The sequence below is a fragment of the Rhipicephalus microplus genome, chromosome 2 (genome assembly GCF_043290135.1).
Source record: "Rhipicephalus microplus isolate Deutch F79 chromosome 2, USDA_Rmic, whole genome shotgun sequence".
Lineage (NCBI taxonomy): Eukaryota > Metazoa > Arthropoda > Arachnida > Ixodida > Ixodidae > Rhipicephalus > Rhipicephalus microplus.
This window is the reverse complement of record NC_134701.1, coordinates 78,970,502-78,984,015: the sequence shown is the minus strand read 5'-3', so window position 1 is coordinate 78,984,015 and position 13,514 is coordinate 78,970,502. Positions and strand designations below refer to the sequence as shown.

The 13,514-nt window shown below is 45.3% G+C and overlaps 1 protein-coding gene across 1 annotated transcript in view; it reads left to right on the top strand.

Annotated features, from left to right (window-relative positions):
* LOC142796293 (uncharacterized) overlaps positions 1-13,514 on the top strand; it is a 115,517-nt gene that overhangs the window by 65,190 nt on the left and 36,813 nt on the right. The window contains exon 8 of the mRNA XM_075886583.1: positions 7,445-7,589. Within this exon, the coding sequence (XP_075742698.1) occupies positions 7,445-7,589 (145 nt within the window). The remainder of the gene's footprint in view (positions 1-7,444; positions 7,590-13,514) is intronic.

Here is a 13,514-nt window from a genome sequence, read left to right as displayed (position 1 = left end):
CGCCTGCACTAGACGGATCGCGCAGTGTTCGCGCATACCAGTACGTCTGTTCGTGATACGACGTAGGAGTCGGATCGTGTCGTCTACCGAACGACGTCGTCTTCGCACCGTCTCACCATTATGGCCGTTTGCCTGCAGGTGTAACCCCAGAATTCTAATTTTGTCTACGTGTGGAATGGGAGTGCCATCTGCCAATAGAACGCTTATTTTGTAGCACTCCCTTTCCTCGTCGCGCGGGGTTTTGCGACCTCTACTTGTAGGTTTGTAGATTAGAAGTTCCGACTTGGTGGCCGAGCATTCGAGGCCCGTTCCTCGCAAGTACTCCTGAACTTCGTCTACACCTGCCTGGAGCGTACGCTCGACGTGACCATCACAACCACCGCCGGGAACCCAGAGGGTGATTTCATCCGCGTAGATACTGTGATACAATCCTTGTATGCCTAATGATTTCTCGGGTAGCCCCAATAGAACTAAATTAAAGAGTAATGGCGAAATTACGGAGCCTTGTGGCGTGCCCCTCGAGCCCATCTCAAATTCTTGCAGTTCCATATCTCCAACGACGACGCGTGCGCGTCCGCCGGCAAGGAAGACACGTATGTAATTATATGTTTTTGTCCTAGTCCTAATGTTTGAACTCTGTTTAAAATTGCTTCGTGTTTAACGCTGTCAAAGGCCTTTTTAATATCTAGGCCAAGGGTCGCCTTGGTTGAGCTGGTAATGTCATCAACAATGTGGTGCTTCAGCTGAAGCAACGCGTCTTGTGCGGAGAGATTGCGGCGGAATCCTAGCATGGTGTGCGGAAATACATCGCGGACTTCGAGAAAGTCACTCACGCGTTTGAGGACTGCGTGCTTCAGAACTTTTCAACACAAGACGTGAGCGAAATTGGCCTTAGATTATCAAGCGCAACCTGCTTGCCCGGTTTAGGAATCATGATAACTCGAGCTCTTTTCCACGCTTCAGGAAGGGAACCGCGTTGCCAGCACTCGTTGATATAAGTCACAAATCGGGAGATTGACTCGTCATCTAAGTTGCGGAGAGCATTGTTCGAAACCCGGTCCAGGCCGGGCGCCGATTGGGTGTTTAGTGCAAAAAGGACTGCCCGAATTTCCGCTTCGCTAAATTCGGCGTCTAGTTGCTCATTAGCAACGCCGTCATAATCTGGGTGTTGGACGCTCTCTGCCGACTTAAAGTAACGGTCACGTATTGCACCGAGCAGGTCATCGCCTTTATGATCGTTCACAAGTCTCCGAGTTTTATGGCCTTGAGCGGCACGAGTATCTTCCGGATCCAATAGGTGCCGGAAAAGGCGCCAAGCACTCGCCCCGCGCATCTGTCGCTCGAGGCCGTTGCACAAGTCTTCCCATTGTGACCTACAGACTTGGAACGCATGTTCCTCAATTTCTCTGTCTAACCGTGCTATGCGTTTCCTCAACGCCCGGTTATGTCTTTGGCGTTTCCACCTCCTGAGTAGGGCTTGCTTTGCTTCCCACATGTGTAGGAGCCTGCTGTCGATCAGTAGATCTGAAATAAAAATTTTAAGTGGCCTTTGGAAGCATTTCGTTCATTTACCACATACTGCACATTCTAGGCAGTGTTTCACCCTTCCAGATCTTGATCATGCTAACCCAGAGACTCGTCCCATGAAACAGCAGCCTAGTAACGTGCTTTGTGTGGACACTTTTCTGGGAGCAGGCGTAGCCACGAAAATAAGTCACATTCAGCGCGCTATGTTTGAAGTTACACTCACGGATATATGAACGCTAAACCCCACCCAGATTGGAACCGAATCATGCATTGTTTCGAGAGCGGTCCCTTTGCACTACAGCGAGGAAAGTATTTATCGATTTTTTCCTAAATAAAGTTCCTAAAATTGATTTGATGTTTAGAGCGAAGCTTTGCATGATCATAATAAATGGCCCAGCCACGGTGGTCTAGTGGTTAATGTACTCGGCTGCTGACCCGCAGGTCGCGGGTTCAAATCCCGGCTGTGGCGGCTGCATTTCGGATGGAGGCGGAAATGTTGTAGGCCCGTGTACTCAGATTTGGGTGCACGTTAAAGAACCCCAGGGGGCCGAAATTTCCGGAGCCCTCCACTACGGCGTCTCTCATAATTATATGGTGGTTTTGGGACGTTAAACCCCACAAATCAATCAATCAATCATACTAAATCAATGAATGCAAGAGCGTTGTGTCTAGCACGGGTATGCACCGTACAAATTGTGCAACACCCCTAATGCTTCTCTACTTAGGTGCTGCTCAACCGATTCTGAAAAATACCACAGCATGTCTACGGAGTGAATGATGATAGTGGGGCGAAGCATCCATCAGTCCGTCCGCGCTTACGTCAGTCCGTTCGTTCTTCCTTCCATCCGTCCACTCGTTCTCGCTTGCATCCGTCCATGTGACCGCCCACACGTCCATCTATCCGCGAGTACGTCCACGCGTTCATTCGTGCGTCCATCAGTCCATCCGTCTATCCTGCGAACGTCCGTACGTGCGTCCGTTTGTCCTTGCCTCCGTCCATCCATGCGTCTGTCTGTGCGTCTAATCATCCGTGCATCTGCCTGTCTGTCCGTCCGTTCGTCCATCCTTCTAGTGAACACTCCAAGCACCGACATCTCGCATCTTTTTATTCATCATATAAAAGTACCGCCTTACAGAGGACATTGCAAAGACTAAACGAGAGGTGGCTACCTACTACTTCTACTACTACTACTACTACTACTACTACTACTACTACTACTACTACTACTACTGCTGCTGCTGCTGCTGCTGCTGCTGCTGCCGCCGCCGCCGCTGCTGCCGCCGCTGCTGCCGCTGCCGCTGCCGCCGCCGCCGCCACCACCACCTACATACATCACGTACGTATGACCTACGGATTAAGAAGCTTCGCCCCTTACAAAATCACAGCATATTGACAGAGTGAATGATGATTAGTTGAGTGAAGCGTCTGTCAGTCCATCCACGCTTCCGTCTATCCGTTCTTTCTTGCTTTCGTCCATCCATGCGTCCATCCGTGTGGCTGTCAATGCGTCCGTCTCTCCATCCGGCCGTCCGTCCATGCATCGTGCGTCTGTCCATCCGTCGCGCGTCCGCCTGCTTGTCTGTGCGTCTGTCCATTCGTCCGTCCGTCCATCTATTGAACACTCCAAATGTCGCCATTTCACATGTTTTCATCATATACTCATCATATAGATGTACCGCCATCAATACAGTGGACTAAAGACTAAACGAGTTTTGGTTACCTACTACTTCGACGATGACTACTACTACTACGACGACGACGACTACGACAAGGACGACTACTACTACTACATACATCGCGGACGCACAACTCACGGCTGAAAGAGCTTCGCCCATAAAATCTGGGCGTTCTATGCACTAGAGGCGCAAGCTCGCAGAGCAGCTGATTGGTTCTTAGTTGTACCAGGCCATGTGAAGTGACACCAAGAAATCGCAAGTTATAAGCCAAGTGTCCGTCGAGTCCAGAACAATCACTTTTAGCCATTTTGAACGTACTACGTCGTGTACGGCTGAAACTGTGAGAGCAGCTGAAGCGGACACTGCGACGTAGCGTCTGTGGCGTCTCACTTGGCTGATAACCGCGATTTCTGGCTCTCTCACTGACTGTGCGAACCTTTTAAATGCGAAGAATTTCTTAGCGAACTTCAGCGACTTTGTGCGTATCTATCTATCTATCTATCTATCGTTTTATCTATCTATCTATCTACCTATCGTTCTATCTATCTATCTACCTATCTATCTAGCCGCTTGCGACTTCTAGTTCTCCTGGTCATGTGAATAGTGATTGAGTAGTCATAACATGAAAGTCACGACATGTATGTCATGAATGTCATGATTTACAATTCATGGTCTTGCTGCGTTTGCGGTGGTTTCGTTCACATGAGTTTTTGCAAAACTGTTATAGTATGATCGAACTTAATTGACAGACCCTAACGCGGAAATCGTCATATGCGTATCATGATTTTCATGTTGTGGCTAGTCATGATTACACGCCACGCTCATGGTCCACTTGCGGTCGTCTCGCTAGCGTCACATATATCAAATTTAGTACTACGGGAGGTTAATGGATGACGAATCTATATGACTGACCAAAACATGATAATCCTGCCATGACTGTCATGTAAAACATGACTAAATGCTACGCTCATAGCATGCTCGCGGCAGTTTAGCTTGCGCCACATATACGAAATTTGGTATTTCTTGACGTCAATAGACGACGAAGATACATGCCATAACCAAACATGATAATCATGATATGCGTGTCATGTAACACATGACTACATGCTACGCTCATAGCGCGCTCGACGCGTTTTCGCTAGCTCCACATGTATCAAATTCAGTATCACTTGAGGTGAATAGACGGAGGGTAAATGACCCGTCTAAACATGATAATCATGATATGCGTGTCATGTGAAATATGAATACACGCTACGCTCATAGCGTGCTCGCGGCCGTTTTGCTAGCTCCACATATACAAGATTTGGTATCACATCACGTGAACAGACGAAGAAGATAAATGACACATTCCAACATGATAATCATGGCATGGAAGTCATGTACGGCATAATTTACATCTACCTCGTAACATTGTGCTCATTTCAAAGTGAAATATCGACCTCATTCGTGCTTCGCATATCATCGATTCATACAGTACGTGGGATGTGCCACTTTTTGTGACCCCTTACTTGGCACGCCATCCACCTGTGCTGGCTTTATGCGGAACGAAGAAGTGCACGTGCAGTTGTCGATAGTCACATCATGTCAGTCGTGATTGAGCGGTTTCGCGCATTGTCCTGGCTGGTGGTGGAGTCAAGTGTGGTCTAGTGAAGCAGTTGTACAGCTGTGTGAATTGTTGCTAGGCAACGCGCGGGGACATCATCACAGAGCGGAAAATTCACGTTCGCTCTGGACACTTCACGGCGGGTTTAAACAGTTTCGCCTTTTTAAGAATATACAATCAGTCACAAGCCATCGGGCAGCTAAGCTAAGGCACCTAAATTTTATTTCAAGCATCATCGTGATCTTGAACATCATCATCGTCATATTTTAAGCTTCATGATTATTTTGTTTTATTTATATATAGGTATTTTCTACGTCGTCCTGGTGGTCACTTGACCTCCGTGGTTCTGGTCAGACATGCAGACGATGCAGGCTCGACTTATAACAACTCCACATGTAATGCACATGCTTCTCAAATGACTCTTCAATATCGCACACGAAACGCCAAGCGCATGCCGTAAGCCAGACGCTAGATGATGCATGTCGAGGCTAAAAAGACGCCTGCTGCAGAAGTCGCAAACTTTTTAAAGAAATTTTGCAATGGGAAACTTTGAGAATGTGGTACGTTACATTCAAAAATTACTTTCGTACTGACCTGTCTTGAAAAGTACGTGTCTTATGAATTGTACCCTTCTATGCAAGCGTCATTATATTCCAGTGTAACCTCTATGCTTTGTGCAACAAAGCTCCTCAGTTTTAACGTCCCCAAAGATGTGTGCGTGGGTAACATAGAAAAATGTTCCACGTGAGCGCGAATTTGCTTACAGATATCTATGCAGCTTATCCGTACTCAAGGGCAGTTCGCAGAATGAGCTTCACTTGATAATTCTCCAAGTCTTCAAGGTGAAAACTTTACGCAACGAATAGAAGAGAGGAGCACTGACGCTTACTAACTGCTTTATTCTTCTCCTTACTTGCATATACAAACCACAACCACAGATATTGCAAGGTCTGTGGGTGTGGCAATTGATATGTCTTGCTGCGACAATACTAAAGCAGTTGTTAACAAGTGCCAGTACTTGTCTCTTCTATTCCTTGAGGTACGTATCAGTCTGCGTTAAACTTTTCGCTCTCAATGCTCAATACCAACTAGACCCAGCTTAAGTTCTGTTGAATTCTTCATATCTTACATGAAAATATATTTGATTGTGTATTTGGGAGCGCATGCGTAGGCACAAACGTCACCCCAGCATGCGTAAGGACAGCTGAGAGCATGAGGCAACAATAAATAGCGCGACCGTTTTTTCTTTTTTTCATTGGGCTGCTGTGTTGTTAGTCGACCAACAAATTGTACCTTCTGAGCGTGGAGAAGTTTATGTGCAAGCTTGGGTTAAAAAATGTTGCTAGACGCTGTAGTTGTCCGTTCAGTCTGTTTGTTGCAGGAACTTCGTGTCCCGAATGCTGACATATCGGACAGTGCATTAGTGAAGTAGAGCTATCGTGGGGGCGTTGTTGCGTACTAAGGACTATATTATTTCACACTCTCCTGCTCTTTTTCTTTATCGTGCACTAATGTGTAAAATCACGCAACTGGCCACACGTCCGTTATAAGGTACACTAAATAAAAGTAACGAGGGCTCTAGGCGTGTGGTGTCATTCGCTATATTGTGGCTTATTCGATTACCCACTCCGGTCCTCTTGCTCGAAGTCGCCATATGCCACGTCAGCTCACAATCAGAGTGCGAGAGACAACATCCCAACCGAATGTTTCGGCGATCTTAAAGCAGCACTGCTGCAGTGCTGCCGTACAGCCACCTCGGGAAGCTGCCGAGTAAGCATTCCTCCGCGACACCGATGAACGGCGCCGATTAATTCAGTGAATATCTCCGACATGTCTGGACGCAGCAACAGCCTTCTAAGCTCAGCACATAAATAAATAATTCGTATTCATCCGAGCTGCTATATTCAAGGCAAATAACGTGGCTGTGTGCAGGAGCTGCTCTAACGACAGTATTGACGTTTCCACCACCTTCGCTAGCCGCCTCTATTTCGACATAGTGCATTTAGGGCGCCATGGTTGCAAGCTAGCCACACACACAAGCTCAATAGCAGCACTAACAAGAAAGGTGCACGGAGTTTTACGCGCACGGCGGTTCCCTTTCCGACATGCGTGCTCCCGCTGTTGGCGCTGTTCACCTGGATCACCTGCCGGCAGCCACGTGATTTACCTACCTATGTGGAATGTCGCGGGATCCATCCTCCCGGTCAGATTACTTCACGCTCTCACTCTGTAGTCAGAGCCGTCACTAGCGCACTGAGTCGGAGGATGACTCTCCAAAAGAACAAAAAAATAGTCCTTGTGCTCGAATTCCACCAACCGAACACGCATCCACTAATCAGGGCGCTAAGGAGCACTAGTAAACAGCCAACTGGATACCTATCGTTCCATCTGTGCTTGTTGTCGTGCGCTGCTTCAAAGTGATCATGAACTGTCACCAAATCGCCAAACTTTCGACATTACTGAATACGCCTTTACTTAGATGTTCCTGCAGTTTCACAGCATTTGAGAAGGCTAGGTTCCCATGTTTTGTGTTCATTTTAGATAATAAAATTTTTTCGCCGTCACAAGTGCCCACATTTTTATAATTTCTTCCTTTGTAAACCAAACAACTCAGACGTCTGTTTTTTTTTTTTGCAGTATTTACCCTGTCGACATCTTTGTTGCCGTGGCACACCACCCAGAACCGGACTACCTGTACACTGACTGCCACATGGTGCCTCCGACAATAACTTCTAAAAGGCTGCTGCGACACGTCCCAGAGAACTCTTACCCAGTGCGTCTCGTAAGTACCTGAATATTTAGTCTGCTGTTAATCATCGTTGAATTGATTACAACTGATGAGCGAGCCCTAAGTACATGACCGCCAATGATACCAGTCATATCCAATCTTTCTAACTCTTCTGGACGTTTTGTTTTTTTCGCGGACTCAGGAATTCCATCTACCTGTTGTGTAACCTGCTTTGGATCATCTTGCATTCAGGTTTAGGCAAGGCTAATTCCAGTAACACCAAACTGGTGACTATATTACATAACAAAAATGATGAAGGTTTCCCAGACAACTTTGCTATATTTCACAAATATCTTTGTCTTTTACAATCTTTCAAGGACCGCTCAGTGCTCCTCTTTTCAAAAGTAACCTCTGCAAGGCATCTTTTGCAGATCTACTATAAATATCTCTTGCGCAATGCAGTGAAACGTGTTCTGCGTCATCTATTCATCTTTTTTTATGAGGGTCAAGAGCTTATCTCTTGTCACAGGCTGTCTTTTAAATGCGATTATAGAAATATCGGCTTACTCAATGTCCTAACTGTTTTAGATTTTAAATGAGGCTCATTAGGCATTGCAAGCGTTTTGCTGCTATTATTTGAAAGAACCGAGCAACAAGGCGCTTCGCACTGCCAGGGTTTGCATGCACACAAATGCCCCACAAAGTTTACGGGTGGGAGGGGGGGGGGGCAACCACGGTCATAACTCAACAAATAGGAGCATCGGGTACGTGTAATCTGAAAGTTCCAGATTCAATGCTCTCCAGCAAGAAGTCATCTTTTCATCTGCTTTACTTTCTTCAGATCTATATCGCAATTGCTCCAATACACTCCGCGACGTATGCCTTCGTTTGCTTTATTCCCTACAAATTTCTCGTTCCCAGCTCAAGGCCACTTGTGTTATTAGGAGTCAACTATATAATGAAGCATTCAGCAGTCTTTGCCGGGCAGATATCATGCCGCCTATATATATATAAATATATATATATATTTATATATATATATATATATATATATATATATATATATATATATATATATATATATATATATATATATATATATATATATATATATATATATATATATATATATATATATATATATATACATATATATATATATATATATATATATACAGAACAAGGGTGCTTCGTAAGTATGTGTGTACACACGCACATTTATTTGGAGACATATAGTACCCATAGCAGTGGCACGTCTGATGCAGAATACAGACATCCACGCAGCAACTTGATTTGCAGCTAAACTTGGCATGGCAAAATCATGTTAATTCAGATTCACCTTGTTCAATTCAAACCTTGTGATCATACATAATCAACAGTTCTGCTCTGGTACACATCGTTTCTCCTTATTAAGACTTTTTTTCACATCATCTGTAAGTAAATATATATCTGTATAGTAAAAATGCCAAGAACGTGTACTTCAACTGGAAACAGAGACACTTTTTATGAAGTCTTCTGCAAGTTTTCAACAACATAAAATAAATCGCAAATTGCAACCCGTATTTTTGTAGACAGGGCATTTTCGAGTGAGATACCCACGGGAGTGTTCTAAGCTCTGCCATAGTAGAGTACCAAGTAATCTAAATTGTTAACTACTTCTAAACAGAATTTCTTCGTTTGGACAGCTCACTGCTCTCCTAGAGTTGAATACATCGAACTCTACATCGTTAAACATAACATAAATGTATGTAAGATTGCAATTATGAATTAGAATGGTACACTGATACAATGTACAAAAAACCAAAAACATGACACAAATGAAACAAGAAAAAAACGTACGAAGGGGCTGGTAAGTCAGAAACGTGAGGCTTTTGCAAGAATATTGAGAAAGTTCAAATATTGGGAAAGCATACCTCAGCATTATCGAAGGCCAGAAAAAATTGTTCAAGCACTACAAGTGTGTGAAAGTTTGGCGGCCGTATTGCAGAATAAATAGCCAGTACGCACACACCACTGCAAGTCGATCCTCTGTAGATAACAGTGAAGCATTTTGAATTGTCCACCATACGGTGCAAGAAACCTGCGTCCTCCGGGAAAATTCTCACTGAAGACCATACATGATGTTTTGGTATGCCACCCTGTATTGACAAAGCCAAAACGCTATTTTGTGCAAAATACTATGGGACTTTGCTGAAATTTTGTACGCTGCAACAAGTTGCGCTTGTGACCATGACAAGACACGTGTTTTAAAGGGCCACTCACCAGGCCCCATACTAAATTTCAGATAGACAGTGGAAGTTTTTGGGTGTCCAATGAGGAACACTTTGCCACAAAAATTTTTCGAATCGGTTCATCACGAGCAGAGAAAACGGGTTTTTAGTGGCGAAGCTCCTTATAGCAAAACCCGTGCATCCCTTGTAGTCGTTCTAGTATGTAACAAGCATAACATTTTGACCTTCAAGGTGGTGCCGGTGATAGATTTCTTCTGTGCGTTGTTCAACAATAAAAAGTAGTGCTCAATGTACATGGCAATGGCTGCTAATATGGAATGAGAGGTAGGAGCATTCAGCTTTTAGTTAACGCGCACGCTGCGATCCCCATTAGCAGCCATTGGTATTTAAATTGAGCACTATCTGACAGGGAAAGGTTGCTACGTTATACTCACTGGGCGTAAGCTTCTTTGTTTTAGAAAGGTATAGCGAGCGTTGGGTCGCAGTGCCATGAATACAGTGAACTAGTATATACCATGAAATCGAGGTGGTTAAAGGTCGGAAGTAAACCCGAAGCGCAAGCCGTAAGAAAGTGTGCGTGTGCCACCTCTCATTAAGTCCTTGGAATGTCCGCTGGATGGCGGTGCTTCATTATGGGGAATATATGATGAAAAGATGCGAGCTGGTGGTACTTGAAGTGTTGACTAGATGGACGAACGGACACACAGGCAGATGCATGGATGGACGCATGAACGGACGCAGGGGCGGATTCATGGACGAATGCAGGGACGGACGACGCACGAACAGACGCACGCACGGACGGGAGGATGGACGCATGGACGGTCACACAGACGGATGCATGTACGGACGGAAGCAAGAACGAATGAACGGACGAATGCTTCGCCCCACTCTCCATCATTCACTCCGTGGATATGCTGCCAATTTTTTTGAAGCGGCGCGAAACCAGGATGAGAGGAGGTGAGCTCGAAAGCCTTGCCGCTCCTGCACGTAGCCTTCGCAAGCCAAATCTCTTCCCTACCCTCTCCGGCATCCGACCAAGAGGTGACGTGCGCATGACGTGCCCGAACAAGCCCAGTCCCCGTGCACGCGAGCGGCGTTGCTTTGTTGACCAGGGTTATTTCATGGTCTTCTGCCTGTTTCTGCAGGATTGTTTGGAAACGCTGGCTTAGACGTGGTAGAATAGATGAGCACAATGAGTGCGCGAACGCGTAGGAGCATTCCACGGCCGTCGTCTGCTCAATGCGCTGACCGCGGGGACACGAACACGTGCGAAATGCCGGCACAATAGCCCCGCATTTCGTGGCGATTCGCGGCAGAAAAAATAGAAAAACACGCTCACATTTCCTTATTGCGTCTCATTATTTATTTAGAGTATTATTGATCTTTTCAACCAACAAATTACATAAACTACGCATGCCGTGTTAAAACATTTTCGCCATACCACGTGCCAATGTCTGCAACATCAGAGCAGAGTCGTCTACGTAGAGGACCCACGGCACTGCATTGCCGTGTACGTAGGGCCATTCGTACGCGCAGGTCATGCCCTCATTCTCTAGGCACGCGCCGGCAAAGAGGACGGGGAGCAGCGTTCATCTTGAAATTTGATCCACTTCCGCGGCGCGTAGCGTTGCAAATTTTGGCAGACGTGACCATGAACGCCTCATCTACGCATCGCGCTTGTCAGCTCAAAATTGTCAAACCTGGTGAGTGACCCTTTATAAATGTCGGACACGCTGTCTACTATTAGCCACAGAGCTTTAAGAAGCAAAAAAAACACATTCTTTTTGTGCACCACGACCATCACTTAGGCAAGATACCGACACTATATAGTGTATTTCACAAAATAAGGAAAGTTAAAAACATGTTCCTCATAAAATTCGCTTTAGAAAAGCGACGCTTTATTTGCGTGGCACGTTGTTGTATTTATTTGTTTCTAAGTTGTGAGCGAAAACAATTCGTAAACTGCGTGCCCGCTTAGGCAAAATAGGAACAGATGAAATGCAATTATGACCAACACTCCTAATGAATGTGCTCAAGATGCAGACACAGACGACCAAGTGCTAGTGTCGCCTCCTGCTTCAATGCAAATCTCGACGCTTTCTGAAAGCAGGACCACAGGCCAGGCACGCATAACGACAGAGCACATGAAACTAGCAGCCATTTCACACGTGCACCTCCTAAGCATTTAGCCACACCAACCGGAGCCACGCGCTGCACCCACACCAATGCCGACTAAAGGGACGCTCACACGCCTCTTTGTTTGCAGCATCGTCACTATCACCATCATCATCATCAGCCTGACTACGCCCATTGCAGGGCAAAGGTTTCTCTCATTATCTGCCAATGAACCCGGTCTTGTGTATTATGCTGCCACGTTATACCTGCGAAATGTTAAATCTCATCAGCCCACCTAACTTTCTATCACCCCCTAGCGCGTTTTCTTTCTCTTCAAATCCAGTGAGTTACACTTAATCACCAGAGGTTATTTTGCCTACGAACTACGAGCCCAGTTCATGTGCCTATTTTTTCTTGATTTCATCAATTATATCCTTAGACCCGGTTTGTTCACTCAGCCACTCTGTTCTGTTCTTGCCTCTCAAAGTTACACCTATCGTTTCCCTTTCCATCGCTTGCTGCGTAGACTTAAATTTAAGATGAAGCCTTTTTGTAAGTCTCCAGGTTTCTACTCCATAGCTGAGCACGGGCAAGATGCAGCTGTTTACACTTCCCTCTTGATGGATAGTGGTAATCTACCAGTCATAATTTGAGAACGCTTACTGAATGTGATAGATCTCATCTTTATTTTACTACTTATTTCATTCCTATGGTTCGGGTCCCCGGTTACTAGCTGTCTTAAGTTGACATATTTCTTAAATGCCAGCGTCTCTCCACCTATCATTTTTGCCGAGACTGTTGCACACTACTGAGGATTTATGCATATTAATTTTCAGACCTGCTTTTCTACTTTCCGTGTTCAGTTCAAGCTGTAATTCGTCCCCTGAGTTACTCATCGAGGTAATGTCATCAGTGAACCCCAGGCTGCTAAGATGATCTTTTTTAACACTTATTCGTAACTCTTCCCTACATAGGGCCCTGTAAACCTCCTTTAAACACGCGGTGTATAGCATTGGAGAGATCGTTTCACACTGCTTGCACAGTTCTTTCTTGGAAATCTGTTCCTTTTTATTATGGAGAACTATGGTTGCTGTCGATCCACTGTAGATTTCTTCGAGTATGTTTATGTAGGGTGCTTCGATGCCCTGACTTTGTCGTGCCCGCATTACTTCTGATGTCTCGACTGAGTCAAACGCCCTCTTGTAATGTCTAAAGACTATGTATAGAGGTTGGTTGTATGCCGCGCTTTTCTCGAATACCTGATTGATAGTATAAACATGGTCTATTGTGGAGTAGCATGTACAAAATTCTGCTGCGTCCTTTGGTTGATCGCACTCTATCGTTGCCCTAATTACAGTAGCTATTGTTCTTGTGACTAGTTTGTAGAGAATGGACAATAAGCTAACCCGCCTGTAGTATTTCAAGTCCTTTACGTCTCTTTCCTTATGGAATAATATGACGATGGCTTTTCCCCGAGATTCTGGTACCCTTCCCGTCAAGAGGCACTTCGTGAATAAGGCAGCCAGTTTTTCTAACACAATTTCTCTGCCACCTTGCAGCAGGTCTGTTGTAACCTTATTCTCACCAGTGGTTTTGCCTCTTCACATTTCTTCTAAGTATTTCATTAGTTCCC